The sequence below is a fragment of the Falco cherrug genome, chromosome 2 (assembly GCF_023634085.1).
Source record: "Falco cherrug isolate bFalChe1 chromosome 2, bFalChe1.pri, whole genome shotgun sequence".
Taxonomy (NCBI): domain Eukaryota; kingdom Metazoa; phylum Chordata; class Aves; order Falconiformes; family Falconidae; genus Falco; species Falco cherrug.
The window spans coordinates 21,433,197-21,456,944 of NC_073698.1; the positions used below are offsets into that span (position 1 = coordinate 21,433,197).

The following is a 23,748-nucleotide window of genomic DNA, read 5'->3' on the forward strand; positions in this document are numbered from 1 at the left end:
CACTTTCATAAGTATTTTCTAACCATTACGGGTTCTAGAGGATGTGAATATGAACTTCTGGCTAACATACAAAGATTTAACTTTCTTCTGTCACTAGAAAAGCCTAATCCAGTACACTCATGGCTTACATAGGCTAAGAAATAAAACATTTTGTGACTCCAAATAAAATATCTGCATGAAAAGAAAGGTTTCCTTCTCATCCCATTAGCATTTACTTCATTCCCTTATAATAAAGTTATTGTTTAAAAGAATATTAATACTGGCAACCAAGTAACATAATCATTAAAGATTTTAATTAGAGCATTTCTGAAGACATTCAGGTATCATAAGCTAAATCAAGATACCATACCAACAGATATGAAACTTTTGTAACAAAAATGTAACTAAACATAGAGAATCAAAACAAAACCAAACAAACAAAAATCAGAGGAAATCAAAAGCTTTTTACAGTGTTCCAGTTTTTTTTCACAGTAGTTACAGAAAAGATATCCTTCCATTATCTGAATTGCTTACAAGTATTCAGCTTATTTTATATGAAAAAAGGCAACTATTAATGCTGTTGCCAGGCAAGTTTTACTGATTCCAAAGGACAGCAATACTCTAATTTCTACATATGAATTTACAAAGAAAAAATTAAACACCAAGACACCTAAAAAGAGAAGTTTAATTTTCCTGGAGCATAATGAAAAGAACAAGTGAAGGGATACCCAGGACTTAAGACAAAAAATAATTACTTCTCATTTTAATAAGAGAGTAATTTCAACTAACTCCACATGCCATTCAAAAACGCTTTGACCCTCCAGTTCATAAACAGAGACAAGTATTTTTCATACCTCCTCCTTTCAACCCTTTTGACTGAAGCTTTAGAAAAACTTGATTTTGAGACTTCTGAAGATCCACAATCTTGATACCATCAGATAACTGAAATAAAAAATAAGACAGATCTTGATCAGAACATTATGCAGCATTAAAAAAAAAAAACCACACACAAAAAAACCCTTCATTTCCTACATATTTATTCCATGAAATCTGGTTTTATCTAAAAGTACACAAATCCTCTGAAACATCAAGTATTCAGTTTGAGCAGCATTTTCAGTATCCAATGTCTAGGATGGCCTCCTTTGCCTAATGATACTCCTCAGGTGAAGTATCACTTTGTTAGTAATGGGACAAAAAAATGGCTGAAAACAAATGGAAAAAATGTCTACAGAGACAATTGTCTAAGAGCAGGCCATGGCCTGCCATTTTGGGGGTTGAAAAGTTGCATGTTCTGGGAACTTCTGGAAGTGTACAACTAAAGCACTTACTTTTCTAATGTACATGCCCGTAAAGAAAATAAACATATCCAGGAAGTACATGGTCTATGTACTCCAAAAAGTACATACGGATATGCAATTTCATAGGAGTTTTAAACTAAGCAGTATCAGCTCAAAGCAGCAGAGACTAAAGTACGTGACAGAAACACCTATGAAGAATTTGACAGCCTCACCTCCACATTACCTCTGCATGCAGACCTACGGACTCTCTGGAACATCAGAGAAACTGGGGCAAACTAAGCAACAAATTCCTTAACAGCCATTGGGAAAACTGTTCAGTAATGACAGCACATAACAGCTTTGTTGCAATTCTAGTTTCACATTATATGTGTGTCCCAGTCATATAGGATATGATGCTAAAATAGTCATATAAATGTTATCCTGTATACCATGGTAACAAATGTAGAATTAGAAGTTGTACTGTGCTAATTAGAAACTTAACCAATTCACATTAGTTTCCATTTATAGTAAACTATACTAAAATTTTAATATGTGAAATTATATTATTATGTTCATCTCCGTTTATAGCAAGTTCAGGACTACTTCCCCACTTTGACGGGTAAAAACAAATTACTAGAAAGCTGATGCTTACACAGACATAGATTCTTACAATCTATTTAATAAGCAACAAACAGTCCTAATCCATAGTGTGTAGTCATAATTTGAAAACATTAATATGAAAAAAATTGTATTCCTTTTTACTTAACAACAGTTTTAATTAGTACTTACAAAAACAGTGTGTTCATTCTGAGTTCCTACAGAAATATTATACTTCAGGTAATCTTGTCTCAAGATGTAAAATAGCTTACACTGAGTACACCAACTACTCAGGACTCACAAAACCAAAAGGAATCCACAGAATGCTGTAATCCATCACGAAGAATTAAAGGGATAGACTAACCTAATTTTCTCAGGGACGACTTTTGTACCAAAACACCAGCAGAAACAAGGAGGTTGAATAGATTCACATTAAGAGTTTAACACAGTAACAAACTATGAGAAAAAGAGATACTGGATTTTATTTAACAACTGTAAATGGCACGTAGCAGCTTACAGTGGAAAAAAAATTGACTGATGAATATTCTACTACCTATGTAATTTAAAAAATAATTTGATCTCAATAAACAGGAGTTCAAAAGTTTATAAAGAATTTTCAAAATTGCTACAGTACAGAATAAATATCCTCATATGTATTCTAGTTTAATATTAAAAAATAAATAAATATCCAAATAGCTATTACAGTCAGCTCACTGACTATTCCCTGCCAAAAGATAGCTTTCTGTGCCAGACAGAGTGCTGCTCAGATATTCACTTCCAGACAAATTTTAGAAAGTGATATACAGACATTCTGCTTCCCAAATCAGTAAGGCCTGGAGAGAACAAAAATCAAATACCCATAAAACCAGGCAAGAAAATAAAAGATAAACTACATGCGTAGTTTGTTTCAAACCTGGGCCCTCAAAGACTACTTCTTTTCCCCATTTAGGTTCTTAAAAGCTTCTTGAGCAATATAACTACTAACATCTAGTTCTTTCGTAGCATCGTGAAATGGTTTGGGTTGGAAGGGACCTTTAAAGATCACCTAGTCCGACCCTCCTGCCATGGGCAGGGACATCTTTCATTAACTGAGGTCACTCAAAGCTCCATACAACCTGTCTTTGAACATTTCCAGTGATGGGGCTGAACATTTCTGATGACGGAGCATCCACAACTTCCTCGGGCAACCTGTTGCAGTGCCTCACCACCCTCATCCTAGAATATGTATCCCTTATGTCAAATCTAAATCCACCCTCTCTGTTTAAAACTATTGTCCCTTGTCCTGTCACTACAGGCCTTGCTGTAAAGGCTTTCTCCTTTCTTATAAGCCCTCTTTGTAGGTTGAAAGGCCACAAAAAGGTGCCCCTGGAGCCTTCTCTTGCCTATGTATTTGCAAGTCTCCTTGCCCTATTAAACCCCAATTTCCAGCCTCCTCCCACTCCCCTTCTCGCCTCTACTCATCTCATCCCACCAGTACCTCCAGGTTCCTGCTTCCCGGAAGCCTGGCTGGGAGCACGCCAAGCAGTACTGGAGCAGGGACCCCAGGCTGAGGTCAACAGAGCAAGGTCACTCATTCATCTGACTCTCCCTTCCGTACCCAGGCCTCAGTTTTTAACCTGCCAAAGCTTCCTGCCATAGCGATGTCAGCCCCGCTGCTGAAGCTGGCCAGCAGGTAGGAAATCAATTCAGGATTGAACGGAAGCCAGAAAAAGCACATCAGCATTCTCTGGTGAGTCTTCTGCTCCCCCCCCCCGCCCCCCCGCCAAGAAATACAAGTAAAGATTCGAGAAAGCTGGAACGACAGAAGCTGACACATCGAGGGTTGGCTGCCTGCCCACACGACCTCCCGGCCCCCCAGGCGGGCCCCGCACCCGCCGTGCTGCCCAGGCACCAGGGGACCCGGCGAGCCCAGCAGGGAGCTGGGTGCGGGCTGCCCGCCCCGCCGGCGCCCACCGCCCCTCACCTCTCTGCCGCCCTGCCACAGCCGCTGCTCGGCGCGGGGGAAGCCGGCTTCCGCGTCGATCCGCGCCTTCACGTCCCCCACGGCCGCGGAAGGCGGCAGCTCGAAGGTCCTGCAGCCCAAGCAGTCATGAAGGACGGTCACCCGGGCCAGCCTGCAACGACACGACGGTCACCGGACGAGAAGAGGCAGGCAGCGCCCTGCCCCGCCGCCCACCAGCCCTCGCCCTCGGGCACCCCGGAGGCCCGAGACGGGCGCCGCAGCCCGCACGGCGACAGGGATGGGCGGGCGGGCGCCTGCCCCCCCAGCCCCGCTCCGGCGGGGGAAGGAGCCGCCGAGCCTGCGAGCGGAGCCGCTCCCGCAGCGCCGCACGGCCGCGGCCTCCCCCCCGTCCCGCCCCGCCGCCACTCACATGCCCGCCGCGGCGCACAAAGGCCCGTTAGCTGCTGCCGCGCCGTGCCGCTCCCCGCGCGGGGAAGGGCGGCGCTGCGCACGGAGCGGCAGGGAGGGGCCGGCCCGCAGCGGGAGGGCAGGGGCAGCGGCCCGGCGGAGAGGCCGCCCCGGCTGCCGCGGGGGTGAGAGGCGCCCGCCCGCCGCCCCCGGCCCTGCCTGCGCGGCCCCGCGGCTGGGCTGGGGCTGGGGTTGGGGCAGGCTGCCCGCCGCCCTGTGCCCGCTTCGCGGGGCTCGTCGCTGCCGCCGCCTGCCGGGGCCCTGGGGCGAGGCGGTGAGCGCAGCCGCCCGGGCCTGCGCGGCATGAGGCCGCCGGCGCCGCAGGCGAGCGCCCCCGTGCGGCGGGGCAGGCCGGCGGGCAGCTCGGGCGCCGCCACATGCGGCACACACGGTTACACACAGTTACCGCTGGTAAACCCCGTGTTCCTCAGGGGCGCCGCGCACTGAAGGAAACGTAATCCTTCCACTCCTCGGCCAGTCGCTTCATTGGTCGTCAATATTTATTGGTATCGATCTTCTGCTTTACCTTCCAGGGTGCGCGGTAAGCCTCTGAGCCATTCCAGACTCCCGGAAGGTGCTCTCTCTCCTGAGCATGGAGCTTTAGCCTCCCTGCGACCCCCGTGAGCTGAGGGGGCCAGCAGAAACCCCCCAAGTTTGTCGCCTGCGGAGCTCTGCGCCATGGGCTGTGCATCAGTGACGGGCCCAACCGCAGCCCTGCCTCAAAGCGGCTGGTGGCTACCAGGCTGGGTATGAGGCAACAGCGTCCTCTCTAGAAGGAGGGTGGCAAGCAGATCGAGGGAAATGAGTGCTCAGTGCTGATGAGTCTGGACCTAGGATACTGGGACCAGAATGTGACATCTTGGGCTTCCTCGGCTCCAGATCCCGGCAGAGGACTACTAACGCAGTCAGCCCAGAGCACACGACTGACAGGGAGAAGATGGGTGAGTTGGGCTCGTTTAGTCTGATGAGGAGGAGACCAAGGTGCAATACCCTAACATCCCACACCTACCTGAAGAGCGTTTACAGAGGCAATAGCACTGAACTCTTCTGAGTAGTGCAAGATGGGTCAATGCCCACACGGGCATTGCTAACACGGGTCAATGGCAACAAACTGCAGCTTCGGAGGTTCACACTGGACAGCAGGAAAAAAACCTGTCACTAAGAGAGTAGTGTGGTACTGGCACGGGTTGTCTAGAGGCAGTCTTCATATTGGCGTATTTTCAAGGCTTAGCCATGTCTGACCTGATCCAGTATTGGTGATCCTCCCACTTTGAGCAGGAAGATGGACTACACACTACCAGCCAACAATTCCATTTAATCCCAACATGTTCTCAGTGCTAGTGCCTAACTAAATTGAAACAGTTATGACTTTACTCAATGACAGGGAATTAAAACTGCTACCTGGCAGCAACAAGTATCAGAGTTTCAGTGGAAGCGGGAAAAGATACAATGAGCAGAAAGTGTATCAAGCTAAGAAAAGATGAGCCTGCTAAAGTGGAATGCAGCTTAAATCTCACTACGGTCAGGTGGATCAGGATCCAACACAGTATGGAGGTAGACAAGCGTTTTGCCAGTGCTGCAACGTGCCTTATTTCATTCATTAGTAATATTTTTATATTTAATACTACAGCTTGTTAGAACAGGTGTTAGAAATTGTGTGGGTCTGATCCTGTTTTCACCACAAATAATAAAAAAACAACCAAACCAGCCCTATTTTAACTTAAACAAGATGGATCTAACTCTGCTTTAGTTTTGGAGTTTGTTCATTTTTTTTATCATTTCATGGTTTTAACTTTCAGTTTTGTTACATCCCCTTCACATTTGTCATCACAGATTTTTTCACACTACATCCAAAGGAATGAGAAGGCTGCCTTCCAGTCTCTCATGTTCATCTTTTTATGTCTTGATACCTGTGGAAAAGTGCGGCATGAGGGGCACAAATGTGCATGACTGAGCAAGATGGAAGGAGTTGAAACCTGATGCAGTCCCATCCATATCAGCTACTAAAATAGTCTCCAGACCAGTTGAACCACCAGCCCACACTGGCAAAATCTAATTCTTCTCCACTGGGATCACAGGAGTGATCTAGCATTTTATGAAGCATGCACAACTGTTTGAGTGGGACCCTGGGGAGGAACAGAGCTATCTCAGCTACAGCCACCTCTCTATGCCGAACATCTCAAATGGTAGGACACATTCAGGGGCACAGACAATCCTGCTGTCAGTGATTGTCTAAAGTTCCCCAACCCATGTCACATCCCAGGACAAGACAATACTTCCAGGTTATGTCCTGTGATGATTTAACATTAATATTGGGAGGAGTAAGCTCCATGTGTCACAGACCCTGCCTAGTATGTGACTTCTGTAGTAGCAGGGCAGGAGTTGGGAGGACTGGTGATAAAGAACTGGAGCTGTGCAAGGTTCTGGACAGAGGAAGGAGCTGGTATCCTGAGCTCATGGAAATTAGCCATACCTGTTCCCCTCATAAATCTGATCCTTATGTTACAAGGGAGGCTGTTTTTTTTCATACTGGCAGGAATGAATGTCCCATTTCTATTTACTATGAGACAACTTTCATTGCCTCTCCTTTATCATGTGTTTTCTAATTCTTTTTTCCCTTTTGTTTATTTCTGCCCTTGGGTTGGGTTGTTTTTCTGTCCATCCAGATAGAAGCAAGATGTTCATCCTCTTAGTACCGCTGTATTACAAGAGCAAACATGACTAGGGCATGTGTTCCAATGCAGCCCTTTGATCACCTGCACTGTTTAACTGTTGTCACGCTTCTTGGTGCAGTTTTGACCTATAACAACCACCAGTCTTCAGGAAAATGATCCAACATGGTATGTAAACCAGGGACAACTCTCCACTGGAAGAACAGATAAGGACATTTTGGTTTAGGCCCACAGACAAGTTTTTTAAGACGTGAGCTGTGCTATGCCAGTTACCCTTGGAGTTCTGGCCCCTTCTGGGGCCCCATCCCATTTTTTTTCTTGACTAGATGTTGCTATTGATGATAATAAGCAAGACTCCTGCTAATTTCAGTGATGCCAAAATTTCAAATTACCAATTTCATGTCATAGCCTCCTAACAAGAGAAGGCACTGATTTCAGTTACAAAAATAAGGAAAATGAACACCAATACTGATACCAGATCCAAAGAGTGGGGGAAAATGAGCTCTTCTCAAACTCTACAAAAAAAAAAGAAAAAAAGTAGAAGTATTCCAAGTACAGTTTCAGTAGAAACCTATTTGCAGAAACTTAATTGGAATTTAAAGCCACTCCATTAATTAAAACACTGATTTCTATTAGCAACATCCTGGCCACTCATCTGGCAAGGAATGCAGAATATCTATCTCCTTTTTATTACAAAGCAATTTATACATACCCTATTATCTATCATCAAACTCTATCTTTTTTACAGCTTATGACAGTGACCTTTGTAAATGCTTGTTGGTTGGTGGTTGTTTTTTTCCTGGTATCTAAATAAAAATGTTCTAGAGAAGTGACTATATAGAAATTACACTGTCTCACCAAAAGGGAGTACTTGTTCCAGTTTGCAGATTTTTGCAACAAAAAAAAAAAACCAACCTTTTTTTATTTTTAGTTTTGCTTATCTCTTTGGAATACAGAACTATGGAAGCTCTGCAATCCTAGTTAAAGTTATCACAAGTGTATTTGTTATGCAGAACTACTGTTAATGTTTGTATGTGACAATGTAAAAAAAAAAAAAAAATCTATTTGACCTGACCAGGTGGGAATTTTATAGTCACGGCAGGTAGAAAAAAAAATCTTCTAAATCTAAAATGACTGGGACTGATTTGAGAATTTTTAAATACTACGTATAGAAATTCCTATTATAACATTTTTATAACCACTTTTCCAAGCAGAACAGCATTTAGATTTAAAAATACATATGGAAAATTCTCCTGTGGCTATAAAGAAGTGCTCTGTTTGGTTCACAATGAGGTCATATAAGCCTTACAAGAAGACAATATGCAATAAATAAAAAAAAATATGGAAAGAGTCTTTGCAACATTAAAGTATTTTTATAAAATGAAATGAAAGCCATTTTCATAGTGACAGTTCCCTGAAAACAGAAACTTCTGTGTAGCAGAACCATCTCATATTGCCAATAATTAAGGAGAAGTGTGCAGCAGCAGAAAGAGATGGATGCAAGGCCTTTACCTTTCTTATCAGTGTGCTTAGAAAGATGGAATGGAGTCTGCAAAAGAAGTGTGTGGTGTGATAAGAAACAAATATGATTAGGTCACTAATGCAAGAGGAAACCTGCTGCAGTAGCTTCCAGTGCAGCAAATAACATTCTGCAGTGCTGGCAGGCAAGTAGCAGTGACTCAACAACTACATCTAGATTTAAGATGGTGCACGCCAAACATGAAATCAAAACTTCCTATGACAGAGTAAGCACTTACCTTCATTGTTAAATTGATTCCTTAAATGTTTCTAACAGATGTTTTGAACATTACATTGTGTATTTCACATTAGCCGGAGATTACGGATTGCATTGGTCTGTAGTCATTGCCAGGAGCTTGCTTTATCCTTGCTTACTAATGCCTTTTCAAGAAGTTTGAGAATAAACATATTTGCTGATGACACACGTGCTAGTCATTGGAAAGCCACTCCTTACTGGAAAGTTTCTATTTTATTTGTATAGTTCCATTAACAGAAAAAAAAAAGTAATTTCTTCTTGAAAGAAATCACTGAAATTACTATAGACCTATCTAGTGCAAATGATCAAAAAAACCCTCTGGCCTGTGAAGCATTTGATTCAAACAAAATATCTAGTTCTGTCGTAAAAATCTATCGTGCAATTTAAGTATTTTTCTGAAACTATTTTATTATAGATTCGTGCAGTGAGTTTAAATCAATTCTCCTACTCTGCATTCCACATGTGAAGCCATTATAGGTTTCTAAGGAAAACAACTCTGTGATCATGGCTTAGTCAAGTATTAAAGAACTGGAGGAAAGTATTACCTTATTCCTTTTGCAAGCTGATATATTTCTAAACATCAAATATCAAAAGAATGGGATACTTTTGAAATAGTACTAAAAACAAACAAAAGATTTAAAGACACAGGCACCAGAAACATTTATTTCCATCTAACGATTTTGATCTCAGTTATCTGCTTTAATGCTCAGGCCAGTTCCTTGGCAGCACTAAGCAAATGCTAACGGAAAGCACTTATAAAAAAAAAAACTATAAAACTTGTTTTACTTTTTCTTTGCAAATAAAGAGCAGAGCAAGAAGGCACAAACAGATGGTTAAATTTCAAAATCTTCTCAAATGCCAAAGCAAAATTTCCTCTCAGATCTACTTAGATCTACTAAGGCTACTTTAAATTAAGCCTTTGAAAAGAGGACCTAACCTTACTCTTAACTATACTACAGTAGCCATTACTCCACAAATGGGAATTGCTAAGCATCACAGGGTTTTCTATTCCAGATGGTACAAACAGCAGAATACCAGTACAAAATGCTTGGTATTTCAAATTATGCAAAAGATTATTTTTATCACCATTTTGGTTTAAACTCCTCAATTGCTCTTTAGAGAATTGCGTTAGGAGTGACTACCGTGTTGCAAGAATTGCTGTTGGTATGCATTTTTAATAAGCAATATGTTAAATTATGGGTGGGTTTTCTTTTGGCCTCTGGTGCCAATAAAAGGGCCAGATTTAGAACACCCACTTTAACCTTGAAACATCAAAAAAGCAGAGCCTAAATTTGAAAATTGATTTCAGTGCCTAATGTAGGTTCCTAGGTTCCTAAATACCATAATGAATCGAGGCCTAGGTTTTTTACCTCCATTTAGGACACACAGTAATCAGCTTATCGGGGGGCGGGGGGGGGCGGGGGGGGGAGGCGTTCCATCTTACCTTAAGACATTTTTCTTATTTTCACTCCGGAGTACTTAATGAAGCTATTATCTTTCTACATAAGTGAGGAAAATTTGCTCAATAATTAAAATGAGATCAGCAGCCTCAGATTACACATTCGTTAAACATTTCAAGTAGTATTTTTCCATCCCTATTGCTTCTGAATACTGCATCTAATCATGCTCCAAAACTTCATAGTATTTTTTAGGCATCAGTGAACAAAGCCCCATGTACATGGTGAAAATTAGAATATCAAACAGAAGGAAATACAAGACACATCATTTTCTTAAATTATGAAAAGCCACAACTTCAAGTACTTCTGCAAGGATCTGTACATCAGAGAGTGGATGATACCCAGTAATATCCCTTCAGATAATGCTAGCTCTTTACCACCTCTGTATCAGGTCTGTCTCCTTCATGACAGGGTTTCATACAGAAATACAAGCAACAATTTATCCTTCAGACAACAGAAGGATGAATGGCACAGAGGAATAAACTTGAGCCATATGTAAGGGCAAGTGATAGGAAGGAAGGAAGGAAAAGGGGAAGAACCAACACAGGGCATCCTCTTCTGGGAAAACACAGAGAAGTGAAAGGGATTCCTGGGCTACATAACACGTCCAGTCACACAACTGCAAGTGAATACTGCTCCAAACACGCTCATACACAGGAGATGCAGAATCTTTCACTGGCAATCAGAGGCTGTGTTTCCATGTCCTGTCCTACATAAAGTAGCATGTGGTAAATCATCAAGTACTTCCAGCCTCCTACACCACCACTGCATTTCACTCTTCTTTCCAATTAACTGATGAAACTTCTTACATAATTGCCCCTTACCCTGGTTCATATGGTATTGCCCAATTTAATAAATTCTTACCATTTGAGCTGTTTGAGCTAATTTGGTTCATTTTGATGGAGCTGAGACACAAAGCGCAAGGCAGCTGTGATATTTTCAGCATGGAGGGTGTGCTAGTCTGGAGCTTCAGCAAGGATAAGACATAAAGACATTCTAACTGCTTCCAGTGAATTGAATGGTAAAACTTTCACTAGCTGGGAACAGGGTGCTTTTGGAAATGCCATCATTGTTTGCATCCCTGTCAGTGTGGCAGAACAGATACGGTGTGCATCTCCCTTGGCATACCTCTGTATATTTGGACACAAGAGAAGCAGGAAATGTAGAAGCCAAGGGAGTCTTCTACAGAGGTTAAGGAAAGTGAAACAGGGAACAGCATACTTATAGAGGCTACAGAGCAGGTTTTTAGATGTACAACAGACTGTATGCTTATTTATTATGCATAAGTATTTATATTTGCACATACTTATGGAAAGAGTTGATTAGATACAATGTGTCTGCTATTATAATCTATGTAAAATCTCTATTGAAATATGGGTATGACTTAAGTGCAAGTAAACTAATCCTGTGTTAACTTCTCTTCAATTAGCCTGTTTGTGTCTAAATGGAACAGAAGTAGCCACACCAAAAAAAAAAAAAATTGCAGCAGTGAAGGGTTTCACAGTCAGCGGAGATTGGATTAGGAGCTGATGTGTTGTGGTAACTAAAGCTGTAGTGTGACTGCATCCCCATCTGAGCTCCAACACTGCAAGAGCTGCAGTGCACTCACTCACACCCTCAGGTCATTGACCAATTCAAAGCACCTGAGTACCCAAAGATCTTTGTGGATGCATAGTAACCAGATCAACAGCAGCATGCGCTTAACACAGAGTAACATCACAGCAAAACCCATCTACAATGTAATGGATGAATCTTGGAACAATCTTTCTGGAAAAGAAGTTCTGGGGTTTTTTTCTTTTTAATATTTGCATTGCATCTGTGTGTTGATAGGAACAGGAATGAAAATGGCAAGATAAAGGAATTGCAACCCTGTTACCATTAATTAATGTAATAGCAGCAAATACATATAGTGAAGAGAAAAAGTCTAAAAAATTTTGAAGTCAAAACCTGGATTGGAAGTCTGTACTTTAGTTACAGTCTTTTTATATATATCACTAACTCCATGAAGCTCTGGCTGGGAGCAGTCTTGTTATTATAGGCACTGTACAAAAAACCTCCAAAAAGGATAAAAGCTTGGCTCTGCCCCAAAAGCCATATATTTGCAGTGGATTAAAGGCATGCTAGACAAAGGGCATACACCAAAATTTGAGAAGCAAACTAATTTGGTGCAACATCACAAGGGCACAAAGGCACACTAAAGCTAGGCACCAAGTTAGGCATCTAAAGCCCTAAATTTGCACACCAATTTGAAAACTGATACTTGAATACCATTAAACATAGCCAGGTACAATATCAATATTAAAGCTGAAGCTCAGGTAAAATACTGTACGAAAATCTTTGAGATGTGTAATTTTTTATAATTGACTGATACTGAAATAAAAACAATTTTTTAAAAAATGGAGATTCTGAAATATCACTATATAGTCTGATGGAAGCTCAATTTAACTGAGACTTGCATAAAAACCATAAACTGCATGGAACCAAATGAGCAAAAATCCCTACATAACCAACGTGGCAGGACGTTTGTCATTTAAGAGCTTGGTGGAACAAAGCCTATCATTTAATAGTATCCAAGAATGTCAATATTGAAAAATAGCATTTTAAATTGTTGGCAGCATGAATAACACTCACTGCAAGAAATCTGCTTTTAGCAGAACAGATTGAGCCATTCACATGTAAAAGTCAAGTATGTGTCAAGTCTGCTTGCCTCTCCCTGGCTTACAGCTCTGAAGCCTGATTTTTCCAGTCCCACCACTCTCCAATGCAGTCTCCAGCTTGAACATTGGCCCTGCCACTCAGCCTAGGACAATCCATACTTTCCAGCTCTTGTCCCTGGCAGTTCTGTAGCTTCATCTCTGGTCCTATTTCACTCCTTGGTTCCAACCAAGCTGATCATCAAACTAGGTCTTTAAGGACCTTCATGTCTTACTGGATTATAGAAGAGCTTGCTGCATGGATGGTTTATGCAGTGTCTAAACCTCAGAGTTTTCCAGATGTACAAAATTTGCATTAGAAGAGCCTAGTTAAGTAATCTGGAAGAAAAAGAGAGAGATTCAAACCCCCAAATTTTCCAACCCACAGTCACCTTGCAATAGGAACACACGACAAAATTACTCAGGAAGCCAGTGGAACAGACCCTGAAACACCAGTCAGCTGTTGCTAACAACAACTTTCTAACACAATCCAAAAACACCTCTTCTTAACAGGAAAAAGCAGAGGCTGCATGTTATCCCCACACCAGCGGGGATCCTGCAGATTGCAAGGCTGAGGGTGGAGGTTGTCGTCTTCCCGCAGGCCCACTGACAGCAAATAAGAACACTTCTAATTACAACTTTAACATCCAAATAAGCATTTATCTCATATGATTTTAGATACTGTTCACACAGTGAACTTGCTTAGCTTTTTAGTTGTTAGGGAGATCATACATTCTTCCCAGTAAAACAATATGTTAAATTCAAAGTTAGGCAACTGCTGGAAGAAGACTTTTTCTTTCGTGTGTTTTCAAAAATTGCCATAGTGAACATTGACTGTACATGCAAATTGAATGTTAGACTATAAATTAATTACTCACAGGGCTGATTGATTTTTTCAAGCAGTTCTCATTAATTTCACAGACAATTCATAAGTAAATGCAGCAGAACTTGCCACCTATGTATGATTTTATAACTTAAGAAATTAATTTCACCCTCAAAAGTAGCAATTTTGTACAAACACTAGGCAAGTTTCAGACTCAAGTCTTTAACTTACTGACCATGGGGTTCTGAGGAAGAACACGTTAGCCTAACAGAAAATTCTCTCAGGAGTGAATTATTTTTTTTACCTGTTCTTATCCTCGATCTCCATTGTCTCTTTTTCTTTGATATCTTCTCGATAGGAACATGAAGCAGATGTTGGATTTACAGACTAGAAAATTATTTTTTAATCTTCTTTGCTTGGTGGCTCATAACCTCCTCAGTGGACAGTAGAAAGCCCAAGCATATGGAACTCAATTCAATGTTCATGCCACCCCTGAACTGCCAAAGAAGTCTGTGTGCCTCACCATCTGCTACTTCTCCACTTTTCTTTCAAAGCCACTTGCTTAATTGTTCACAGAATTAGGAACAGACTTAACAGGACAGGTCTCAGAAAGCAAGGAGGTCTTGTTTAGTTTCTTTAACTGAATTCAGGCTATGTTCTTGTGCAATTGATTTATATTTATCTTCTGGAGAAGGAGTGGAATTCTGGAAGCTGCTGTTTCTGCTTTGTCTTCCTTTTTTCTGGAAGCAGGCACAGTTGGAAGAGTATTCTGAGGGCCAAGGTCTGACTTGTCTTTTCCCTCACACCTGCTAGAAGACACTTCTTAACATCAGCTTAGCAGTTCTGGAAGAAGAGACACAAGACAAAAGGGGTGGGCCATTAATGCAAAACAGTATAGAACTGAAGGATATGGAGAAGTCATTTCCTCTGAGGGCATGGTTGCAGTTACCAGTATTAACTGAGTCATGGTACTAATTATAAACTGCCTTGTGCATTACACTACTTCTAAGCACATGGAGAACTGAAAAAGAGCAGTGAGGTTTCCTGCTTTCCTCCAGTACAGTATCACACAATCAGTACAATAATGAACATATGTAGCTGTAGTAAGTACACTGAAAAATGGGAAAGTTCTCAATTTCTTTCTTTGAATTAGTATCTGCATTAAAAAAAAGAAAAAAAAAAAAAAGAGAGGGGGGGGGGGGCAGGGAGGGCGGGAGCTCCAGGATATCTAGTACAACCTTGATATAAAATTATGCCATCAAAGAAAATAACAGGCTGGGAAAAACATTTATGAGGAAGGATTTTGCGTTTCTATTCAAACGGTTTTCCGCTAGGGGAAGAGATTAACTAGCTTGCAATGACTTTCCATAGGGAGGATTTCGAAGTCTTCCCAGCTAATACCCACTCCCAGCTATATAAGTCGACATCCCCCCTTGCTGCACATACCTTCGGGAACCATTTCCTTCAAGCTGAAACACAGAATTTTTCTAGCACCAGAACAGTGTATAAGTGAGGCAAGGCATGTGCTATCAAGCAGCAGAAATCATTTCATTCAATATACATTTAAAGTTATTACCAAAGGAATATACACTTGAGAGAGCTGGGAGGACAGCAGAGGTATTCCATTATTGCTCTGCATATGTGCAAATGTAAATCCTTCTCTGAGCTTCTGACAGTGTCGGCAAGTTTTTCCATAATGTGCAGTTTTGTACGGCTCTCTTCAAACAGTAATGAAGAGACACTCTTTCCTGCCCCAGAAGGAGAAGCGACTGTGGCTAAATTGCAAAAGGTGAATTAATTTACTATGAAAGCATGATATTGAAATACAAATTGTATGAAAGAAAAGAGGCTACAATTTGTGAACTAAATATATTTATATTTTTTTTAATACTTGGGGATTTACCTACTCAGTTAGTAAATGCAACATCAAAGTATACAGACTGAAGATGACTTCGGAATGCATGTTTACTGTGAAAAGCATCACAGATAATTTAACATAGCATAATGTGTTACAAAATGACTTCAATATAATTCTTTCTCTCTACAGATGCTGAGATGTATATCTAGCATGTAATTCAAAGAGAAGTTCCACACTTAAGTCATACTTAAGTAACACAGACTTAAGCAAAGAGCCATGCAAATCCAGCTTCATTTGCCCAGGTATGAATGATTCCATCGAAAGTAAAACCGTTGCAGCCCTGCTGCTTAATGGGCTGCAGTTGAGAGGGGAGCACCCAGGAAAGGTATTCTGACTGTGGTGGAAAGCCAGGCTCAGGGGGGACATGGCACTCCATGATGCAGCCATAGTTGAAAGACTAGGCCAGCTTATATGTTCTTCCTAAAACATCATTAGTAAAATCATACCTGAAAAACATTTAAAGTGTTTTGAGCAGCTTCAATTGTCTTGGGGATGGAAAAAGAAAAAAATAGGTTTATAATAGAAAGCTAATTATTACTTTAAGAGACAGCTTCTCCATAATTAGTGAGTGACACACTTTCTCAGTCTGCATTCTATTTCTGGGTTTGGCCTTTCAAAGATTGTCCTTTATTATGTTGCTGTGGGGAAGCTTTTTAATTCATTGCAATTTTGTGCATGACTTCGCACGTAGGACTGTGCATGACTTGCATGCTGACAAGACTCTAGCTAAATCCTTTGTAAGTCAGTAATTCCTGTATTTCTCCCAGGACACTGAAAGGCCCCTTGTTTCAAATGAATCGGTATGTTACTTGCTCTCGGTACTGACACACCCTAAGAAAATAAAAATATCTTCTAGGATTTTTGGCAATGGCACCTTGTCCGAAAAATGTATAGGTCCAAAATACCTGAAAGCAGTCTAAAAATTATTAATTCAATAAACAGTTTGCTTAGCAGAAGAGCAAGTTATATCAGTACGAAGTGACATCTCTATACTGGCAAATAATTCTGTTAGTCCTCGAAGGAGCTTGGTCTTGCCAGCATGGATGTGACCAAATGGTGTTGTCAGTTTGCTACCAGATCACGTTACAATCCTAGAAAGATTTTGATACAGTCATCTCTATGTTGTCTCCTATGGTAAGAAAGAGAGCCAATTTGGCTGTCAGATACCAGATACAGACTGACCCTGGCATACTTAACTTCCTGACCTTACACTTCAGTGCCTGAGGTGGTCATACAGGTTACTTTGTAGTTTTATATGACATAGAGCTGCAGCATCTGAGAACATTCTGTCACTGAATTTATTAGTATAGACATAACCATAAATCTGTCCTGGGAAAAAACAGTTACAACCATTGCCTATGCCAATATTCTACTGTCTGTTTTATTAGTTTTTAAAAGGAAACACCTTTGCTGGAGGATTTTATGTCTGTCTTTAATTGAATTTTGGTGAAGGAGGTTTAGTAGTCAATCTGTAAAAACAGTCTTCATTTTTATGGATGCCTGTAATTAGTTGTAGGTATGAAGCCACAGGCACAGCTATGCAAATACCTAATTCTACCTGCAAATCAGGTAGATACATATATATTAATACCATTCCAGAAATTTCTGGTGTGAAAATCATTAGTGGTTATCTGACTATCTGTTCAATTTCTTATCCATCCTTTTAATATTGGCATCAACCTAAAACTCACAGTCTACTACATACAGTCTAAACTACACATACACTGAGTTCCTTTCCTCAGCAATAACAACTAAATCAAAACTGTTGATACTCCATCCAGTAGCATGGGAAGCATGCAAGAACCATCATAATTATTGAACACAATCCAAAGTTTAGTGGAGAAAATTTGTGAACAAAGCACAGCAGTAGCTAATCCTCAATTTATGTTTTATACAGTTTAAAAGCACAATTTGATCACAAAACCATTATTGCTTATGCTGACCTCTGTTGGAATAAACAAGACCACAACAACAGAAGGTATATATCCTCGAGCAGGAGAGCAGTTGTGAGCAGCATACCCTGAGAGTAAGCTGAGCTTACCAGAGCTGCAGCATGGCTGGGTCACTAGCAGGGTGTGCGTAGCCCAAGATGCCCCATCCATCTGCTGCATTCACGGGTAACCTTGGCTGTACCTACCATTTGTCTTCAAGGTTCAAGGACACGCCGTGGCTCCATCACCTCACACTAATCATGGCTCCTTTCAGTATCACAGCTACAAAGAGTCCATGTGTAAACGGGATGGGGGAAATGCACTTTTTTGTTTCAGGACATTTCACTCTCCCCCCAAAATGCTTTCTCAGTAAACTGTAAATTGAATGAAAATGTACAAGTCTTTACCTCATGCATATGACATCATTTTGGTTTTACCAATAATGGTTTTGCCAGCAAATACAGGCAGATGCACCTTATGACACAAACTATAAACGTGCCTTCTTCTAAACCTGTTAGTGTGACAGAAACATCCTTTAAAAAAGGCAAAAAGCAAGGACACCTGGCAAAACTGAAGGCTGGCAAATGAGTGCCGAGAGAGGCAGAACAAGCTGGAAACTGAATATACCCAAGGTCTAATCCCTGACCTCAAGTACTATGGTGTCATCTCAGGGCTAGTTTGCAATCTCCAGTGTACCACTATAAATGCAGAATGGTTCTACTGTTTCACTAAATTTGGCTTTCTCCTGGATTTATTTAGGCAGAAACATATGACAGGCTTAATTCTCATAATTAAAATCTGCCTCCATGCAATGGTAGTGGTAGACCTGAATGAGCCTAGAGCACACTCACTATGAATAGGAGGACCCATGCACAGTCCAGAGCAAGCAGCTAAATCATAAGAAAAAGACCATCCAGCTATCAAATACAGAGAATACAGAGACCTCTTAAGTACAAATTGTTCCTGTCAATGCACTAGTATACTAGCTGGTTTCAAAATGCATTTTTATCAAAGGTTAAATTAAATTCAAGGCTATCACACAACTGCAGGTACCACACAAATGTACAGAGCTGCTTCTCAGAGACAACTGTTCTGCAGAAATTTGAGATGGACCTGAAACAGTGTAATACAATAATGTGCCAGTGAGCTAGAAATACTGGAAGTAAAGTAGGTATGTCCTTAATATGTTTATTGTCCAGACAGTTTTGGTGTACAAAATTCAACTGAAATGAGTAGCCCAGGCCATTAGCAAATATAAATCAGAGCCATCAGCAATGCACACCTCTCTGCATTTATAATGTCATACATTACATGAGCTTTCATGCTTTATCATACACAATTTTAAGATTAGAAGTAAACTAAAAGCTTTCAAAAATGCCAACACTTTATACTATTGATAGCATTAATACTAGGAATACTTTATGAATAATGCTATTAATATTATAATGAACAAAATGCTGCACTCCTGTTGATTTTTATACAGAGGACAGATTGATAGTAGCTGTACAAAAGTGATTATCTAGAGTGTGATGTCTTCAATGTATTTGGCACAGTGGACGTTGCTCTTTTTTGATGAAACATGACAAATATATGTACAAGGATAAGAATATTTAACAAATGAAAAGTGGGGCCAATTTTGTCGTCATTGGTTTTTTCCGGACCAAATATTGTTGTTTGTGCCTAGTCGTTTCAAGGCCACACCAGCAATAGAAAGAGCAACAATTATCCCTCTTAGATCCCATTGAGTAGTATAATCACTGACCAGCAGCTCCATAATTGCCATAGGTTCCTAGAATAGCAGGAGGTTTGATAAACAAAGAAAATTCCAGCTAAACCTGAGCTAGTGACTATATGCCACATGGGGAGTGAGGGGTCAAAAACCACAGAATGCTCTGCCAAGCTAATCACAAATCTGGGAACTTATTCAGCCTTGACTGCAGGAACGAGGTTTCCAACCAAGTATTTAAGAAAAGTCTGATTTATGAAGGTGCTCTAGGAATTAATTGCATCTGGTTTAGATTTAGGCAGTTTTAGCATCTACTCAAACCACGAGACTCAGAAAAGAAAAAAGCTGCACCAGCAAGAGTGTGGGTGAGAACACAGACACATTGCTCATCAAAGCCTGCACCGGAGCCCAGGGCAAGCCCAAAACAAGGCTAAGGTGTGTTATCTGCAGCAAGGTTACGTAGTTCCCTCAGGCTGAGTGAGCCCCCTCTCCTGATCTTTGTCTCACAGTGTGGTGGTCATCTGCCAGCCACTGAAATTAATTAACTGAGAAAACTATTATTAAGAGAGATGACAGCCTCCAGCAGCAGATGGTGAAGTTAGGCCGTAATGGTAAGCAGTAGATTAGGTATGGATAAATCTGTAGCACGTACTGGAAAACAGTTCAGAGTTAGAGTTATCCAAGCAAACGTAGCAGCTGCTGGCTCCAAAATCAGAAGCAGCAAAGCAGTAACGAACCATCACTGCACTAAGCAGAGCTGATAGCCCTATGGTTCTCAAGATTAAGCCAGTACCTCCTTGCAGCTCAGTGCTGTGTGGATATATTAGTTGGTTGCTACCCTAAGCCATGAAGTGGAGGGAAATTTGTCTCAGGGGCCAAAAAAATGTACACTTCCTCTCAAGAATAAGACTAAGTTACTTGCAACAAAAAACCAGGTCCTGCGCCAGCTTCATCTTTTTCTTTCTCAAAGGAACAAGGGAAACACAATTCTCAAGAAGTAAATGTGCTTAACACAAGATTTGCAATACTTCACTTACAGAAAAGGTGACTCAGGAAGAATGGCTATATGCAACAATATGAACACTCTAAAAATTATTTGTAATAACATGACTACTTCACAGTTTGATCCTGTGGTATTCAAATGACCTTACAATAACCATCTGGGACTATGTGGTTGAATTATGCATAAAGAATCCTTTCATCAGATTCTGATGAAGTAAATTTAGATACCCAATAGAAGTATCTCAAAGTGATTTCTCAACAATGAAGAGCAGCTGGAGAAAAAGGCTTAAAAAACCCCAACCAACCAACCAAAAAATAAAACCAACTGAAGGAAAGAGTCAGGTTGTTAAAACCTCACTGCTGTTCTCCAGAAACTTGGAGATTTTAAGACCTCTCCTCTGAAACTGAAAGCAATGGGTGCCACATAAAAGGACAAACAGGAAACCCATTTGTGTTTAGAGTCAGTTCTGAACCATGTAATGGGGTTTCGAATGAAAACGGGAAACTGAGGCTTTCTAGGAAACATAATACAGACACCTGAAGATCTCTGCAGTCAAAAACATATGAACAATGGGGCTATTAAGCAGAGAAGAAAACAGCAGGAATATGGATTATGACTTGATTGCACAATACAATGCCATTTAGAGATACCCAGCTTAATTCAAAAGCTTTGCTTGCTCTAAAGCAGGGTACTCTAGGTCCAAGCTGAACACTAATGCAGCTGTATAGTTTCTAGGGTCTAAACTACTCTGGGCCATCCACCATAGGAACACACTGTTCCGTGCAAACTTGCTAATACAAGAGTTTATGAATTATCTAACAGTGGGACACCAGTCTTGTGAGTCCCTGATAAGAAACCAGATGAAGGGCAGGATAGGAACTAAGCCCTTGTACAAAACCACTAAAATTTCAGTATAATTATGGTAGCTGAATTTTTTGATACAGGGCTGGAAGAAAAAGTATTCGGTCAAGTGTTCTGAAAATACGATTCCCCGGGGGTGGTGAGTACTTTTACACATTTCCTTCTCTTTGTTTTTGTTTTAATTAGATTTTGTTTGGATTTCTATAATGATTCTTTTCGCTACAAAAATATCTCCCTCCAGCACTTTTCTTCAAGAGTACCCTGGAAAGCTTACCCCTTGATTATTGTTTTGCAACATTACTGGTGGCTGAAATAGAAGGAAAACTTAATGCTCTTCACGGTCACCTAAAGGCACTATACAGTGCTGTACACAAAAGACCGTTGTAACAGACACATGAAGTCTAAGGGTGCCCCTGAAGTGCACTTTGCAGGAATGCACTTAAGATGAAACAGTAAATGAACTTATTTTAAAGATGAACTTAGGAAGATTATCTATTTACCATAAAGTCAGTTATGCCCTAAATTCTGAATACCTAATCTTGGCACCTGAATTCTTTACCTGTTTTGCCTCTTACCTGGTAAACTACTAACAGGCAACTCAAGCTTAAGTATACTGAATCAGCATACGAGTTGGGTTATTTGTTTTAGATGATCACAAATAATAAAGTCTTTGTGTTCAAATACCCAAAGCAGAAAAAAATATACTTAGAAAATTTATTACCCATTAAGTAAATCAAACTCCTAGTAATTATCATAAGTAATGCTTATATGTGGAAAGTTATCCTTTCACACAATGTTTTAAAAATAATTTTTACTTTACCTTCAGGTGAAGGGTTTAGCTATATTCAAATCTTCCTACTGATCTTACTTCAACTTTTAAATTAGGAGCAGATGGGTTCAGATCTTTAAAAAAAATTTTCTTCAATCAGTAAAATGAATATTTGGTTTAGGCATTACCATTCCCTGAACACTGTGTAACCTCAGCTATCAGTATGATAGCTTAGCCTTGCCACTTTCTCTGGCCTGGCATCTTCCTCTCTGATCACCTTGCAGCACAGATGACCAGGAAGGAAGGATGTTAGCCTGCTGTTAGGAGCAGCTGTGGTTTTAGTTGGACTTTCTGTCTTCTAAGGACAGTTCTGGGTCTTTTTCATTATTATTATTATTATTATTATTATTATTATTATTATTATTATTATGGCAATGAAAATTGGAAGAAATTGCTTATCAAAGCAATCTGAAAGTCCTAAGAAGCAAAGCTGTTTCAATTGCTGACTTAATATTTTTTTCATTAAATAAGCATTTATTATTATATGGAGGTTCCCCCTTTTGTTTACAGATATTTGGATTCAGGCAAGATTGATAGCCACAAAACACTAACTGTATCAGATATACATAAATGTGATTTATTTATTTACTGTATGAATGTGTTTTGCAGTATCTTCTTCAAGGTTTGAAATTCTTGGACCTACAACTCAGAAATCTGCACTTGACTGACAAAAGCCTGACAAGGAAATCTCAAGTCTACAGTTACAGAATACCCCCAGCACTTTCAAGGAGGGGAAGATATTACCAGCTCTCAAAGGAGCATTCAAGAAGCCAAGCCTTCTCCTAACACTTAGCCTGTCCTCAGATGTTATTGCAAAAAAAAAAACTTTTTTCATGTTGAATTACTGGAAAGCTTATGATGTGATAATCTTGATAGCATCATGACCCTGCCAAGTCATTCTCTCCTTCAGGAGGTATGAGATATTCAGACAGCCCTGCTTTGAGGGATGTCTAGCTGAGGCAAGTGTGTATTGCTGACATAACTGCATCTAACAAAACTGAGCTCTGGTTCATCATCAGGGATGTCATGGACCCTGTCGGTTTTGGACTGCAGATGTGTGTGGTGGACGACTTCACCAAATGATGCCTCTCCTACTCAGCAACAGCTTCTTCCAAATGATTTCTGGGCATAATTTGAGATACGGCCTTTTTACTTACAAAGTCTCATGCGCAACCTGTAACAGAGGTAAGTAGATTTTTTTAATTATTTTTTTTATTTTTAGCATTCAATATGGAGATCAAATGACATGGCTAGTAGAAAAAAACTTGAAGAAACTGAAATTCCATAACTGAGGTGGGAGTTAACTCATTGTGGTTGGAAGAAATGAGATCATCTCTGTCCAAGAACTCTGGAATACAAAATCACAGTTTTAGTAGGAAATACTTTTAATAAATCAAGCAGAGTTTAGTACTGTATGACTGGGAAAAAGTGATCTGGGCAACTACAGATCCTTTGTGCAATGTCAAGAGTGTGCAAGGCTTTAGAAAGGAAAGACCAATTAAAGACATAAAAGCAAATGCAAAATGAGTTAAAATACAACAAAATATGCAGTCAACCTAATATCTTCCATTGAAAAACTGTCTTCCAGAGAAAGGAAAAGGCATAAATCTCATCTCCTGAAGTTTAGAAACACTGACCACATTGAAAACTATCAGTTGAGCAGGAAAAGATGAAAATTATTACAATAATCATAGATACAGAACCACCTTTATGGCAGATAATAATAAGAAGCTAATGAGAGTTTCCCAAAGACATGCCTTGAAACCACAGGGACCGCCATGGGAATCAACAGCCTGTC

At 40.5% G+C, this 23,748-nt stretch overlaps 1 protein-coding gene across 2 annotated transcripts in view; it reads right to left on the reverse strand.

Moving 5' to 3' along the window:
• SACS (sacsin molecular chaperone) overlaps positions 1 to 23,748 on the reverse strand; it is a 60,102-nt gene that overhangs the window by 29,458 nt on the left and 6,896 nt on the right. The window contains exons 2-4 of one of the 2 annotated variants that reach the window (XM_055701359.1): positions 13,987 to 14,525; positions 3,817 to 3,967; positions 834 to 921 (exon numbers count right to left, since the gene is read on the reverse strand). In XM_055701359.1, coding sequence (XP_055557334.1) covers positions 834 to 921; positions 3,817 to 3,967; positions 13,987 to 14,009 — 262 coding nt within the window. In that variant the 5' untranslated portion in view covers positions 14,010 to 14,525. Of the gene's footprint in view, positions 1 to 833; positions 922 to 3,816; positions 3,968 to 4,225; positions 4,528 to 13,986; positions 14,526 to 23,748 lie in introns of those variants that run through there. The other variant, XM_055701360.1, reaches the window with a different exon arrangement.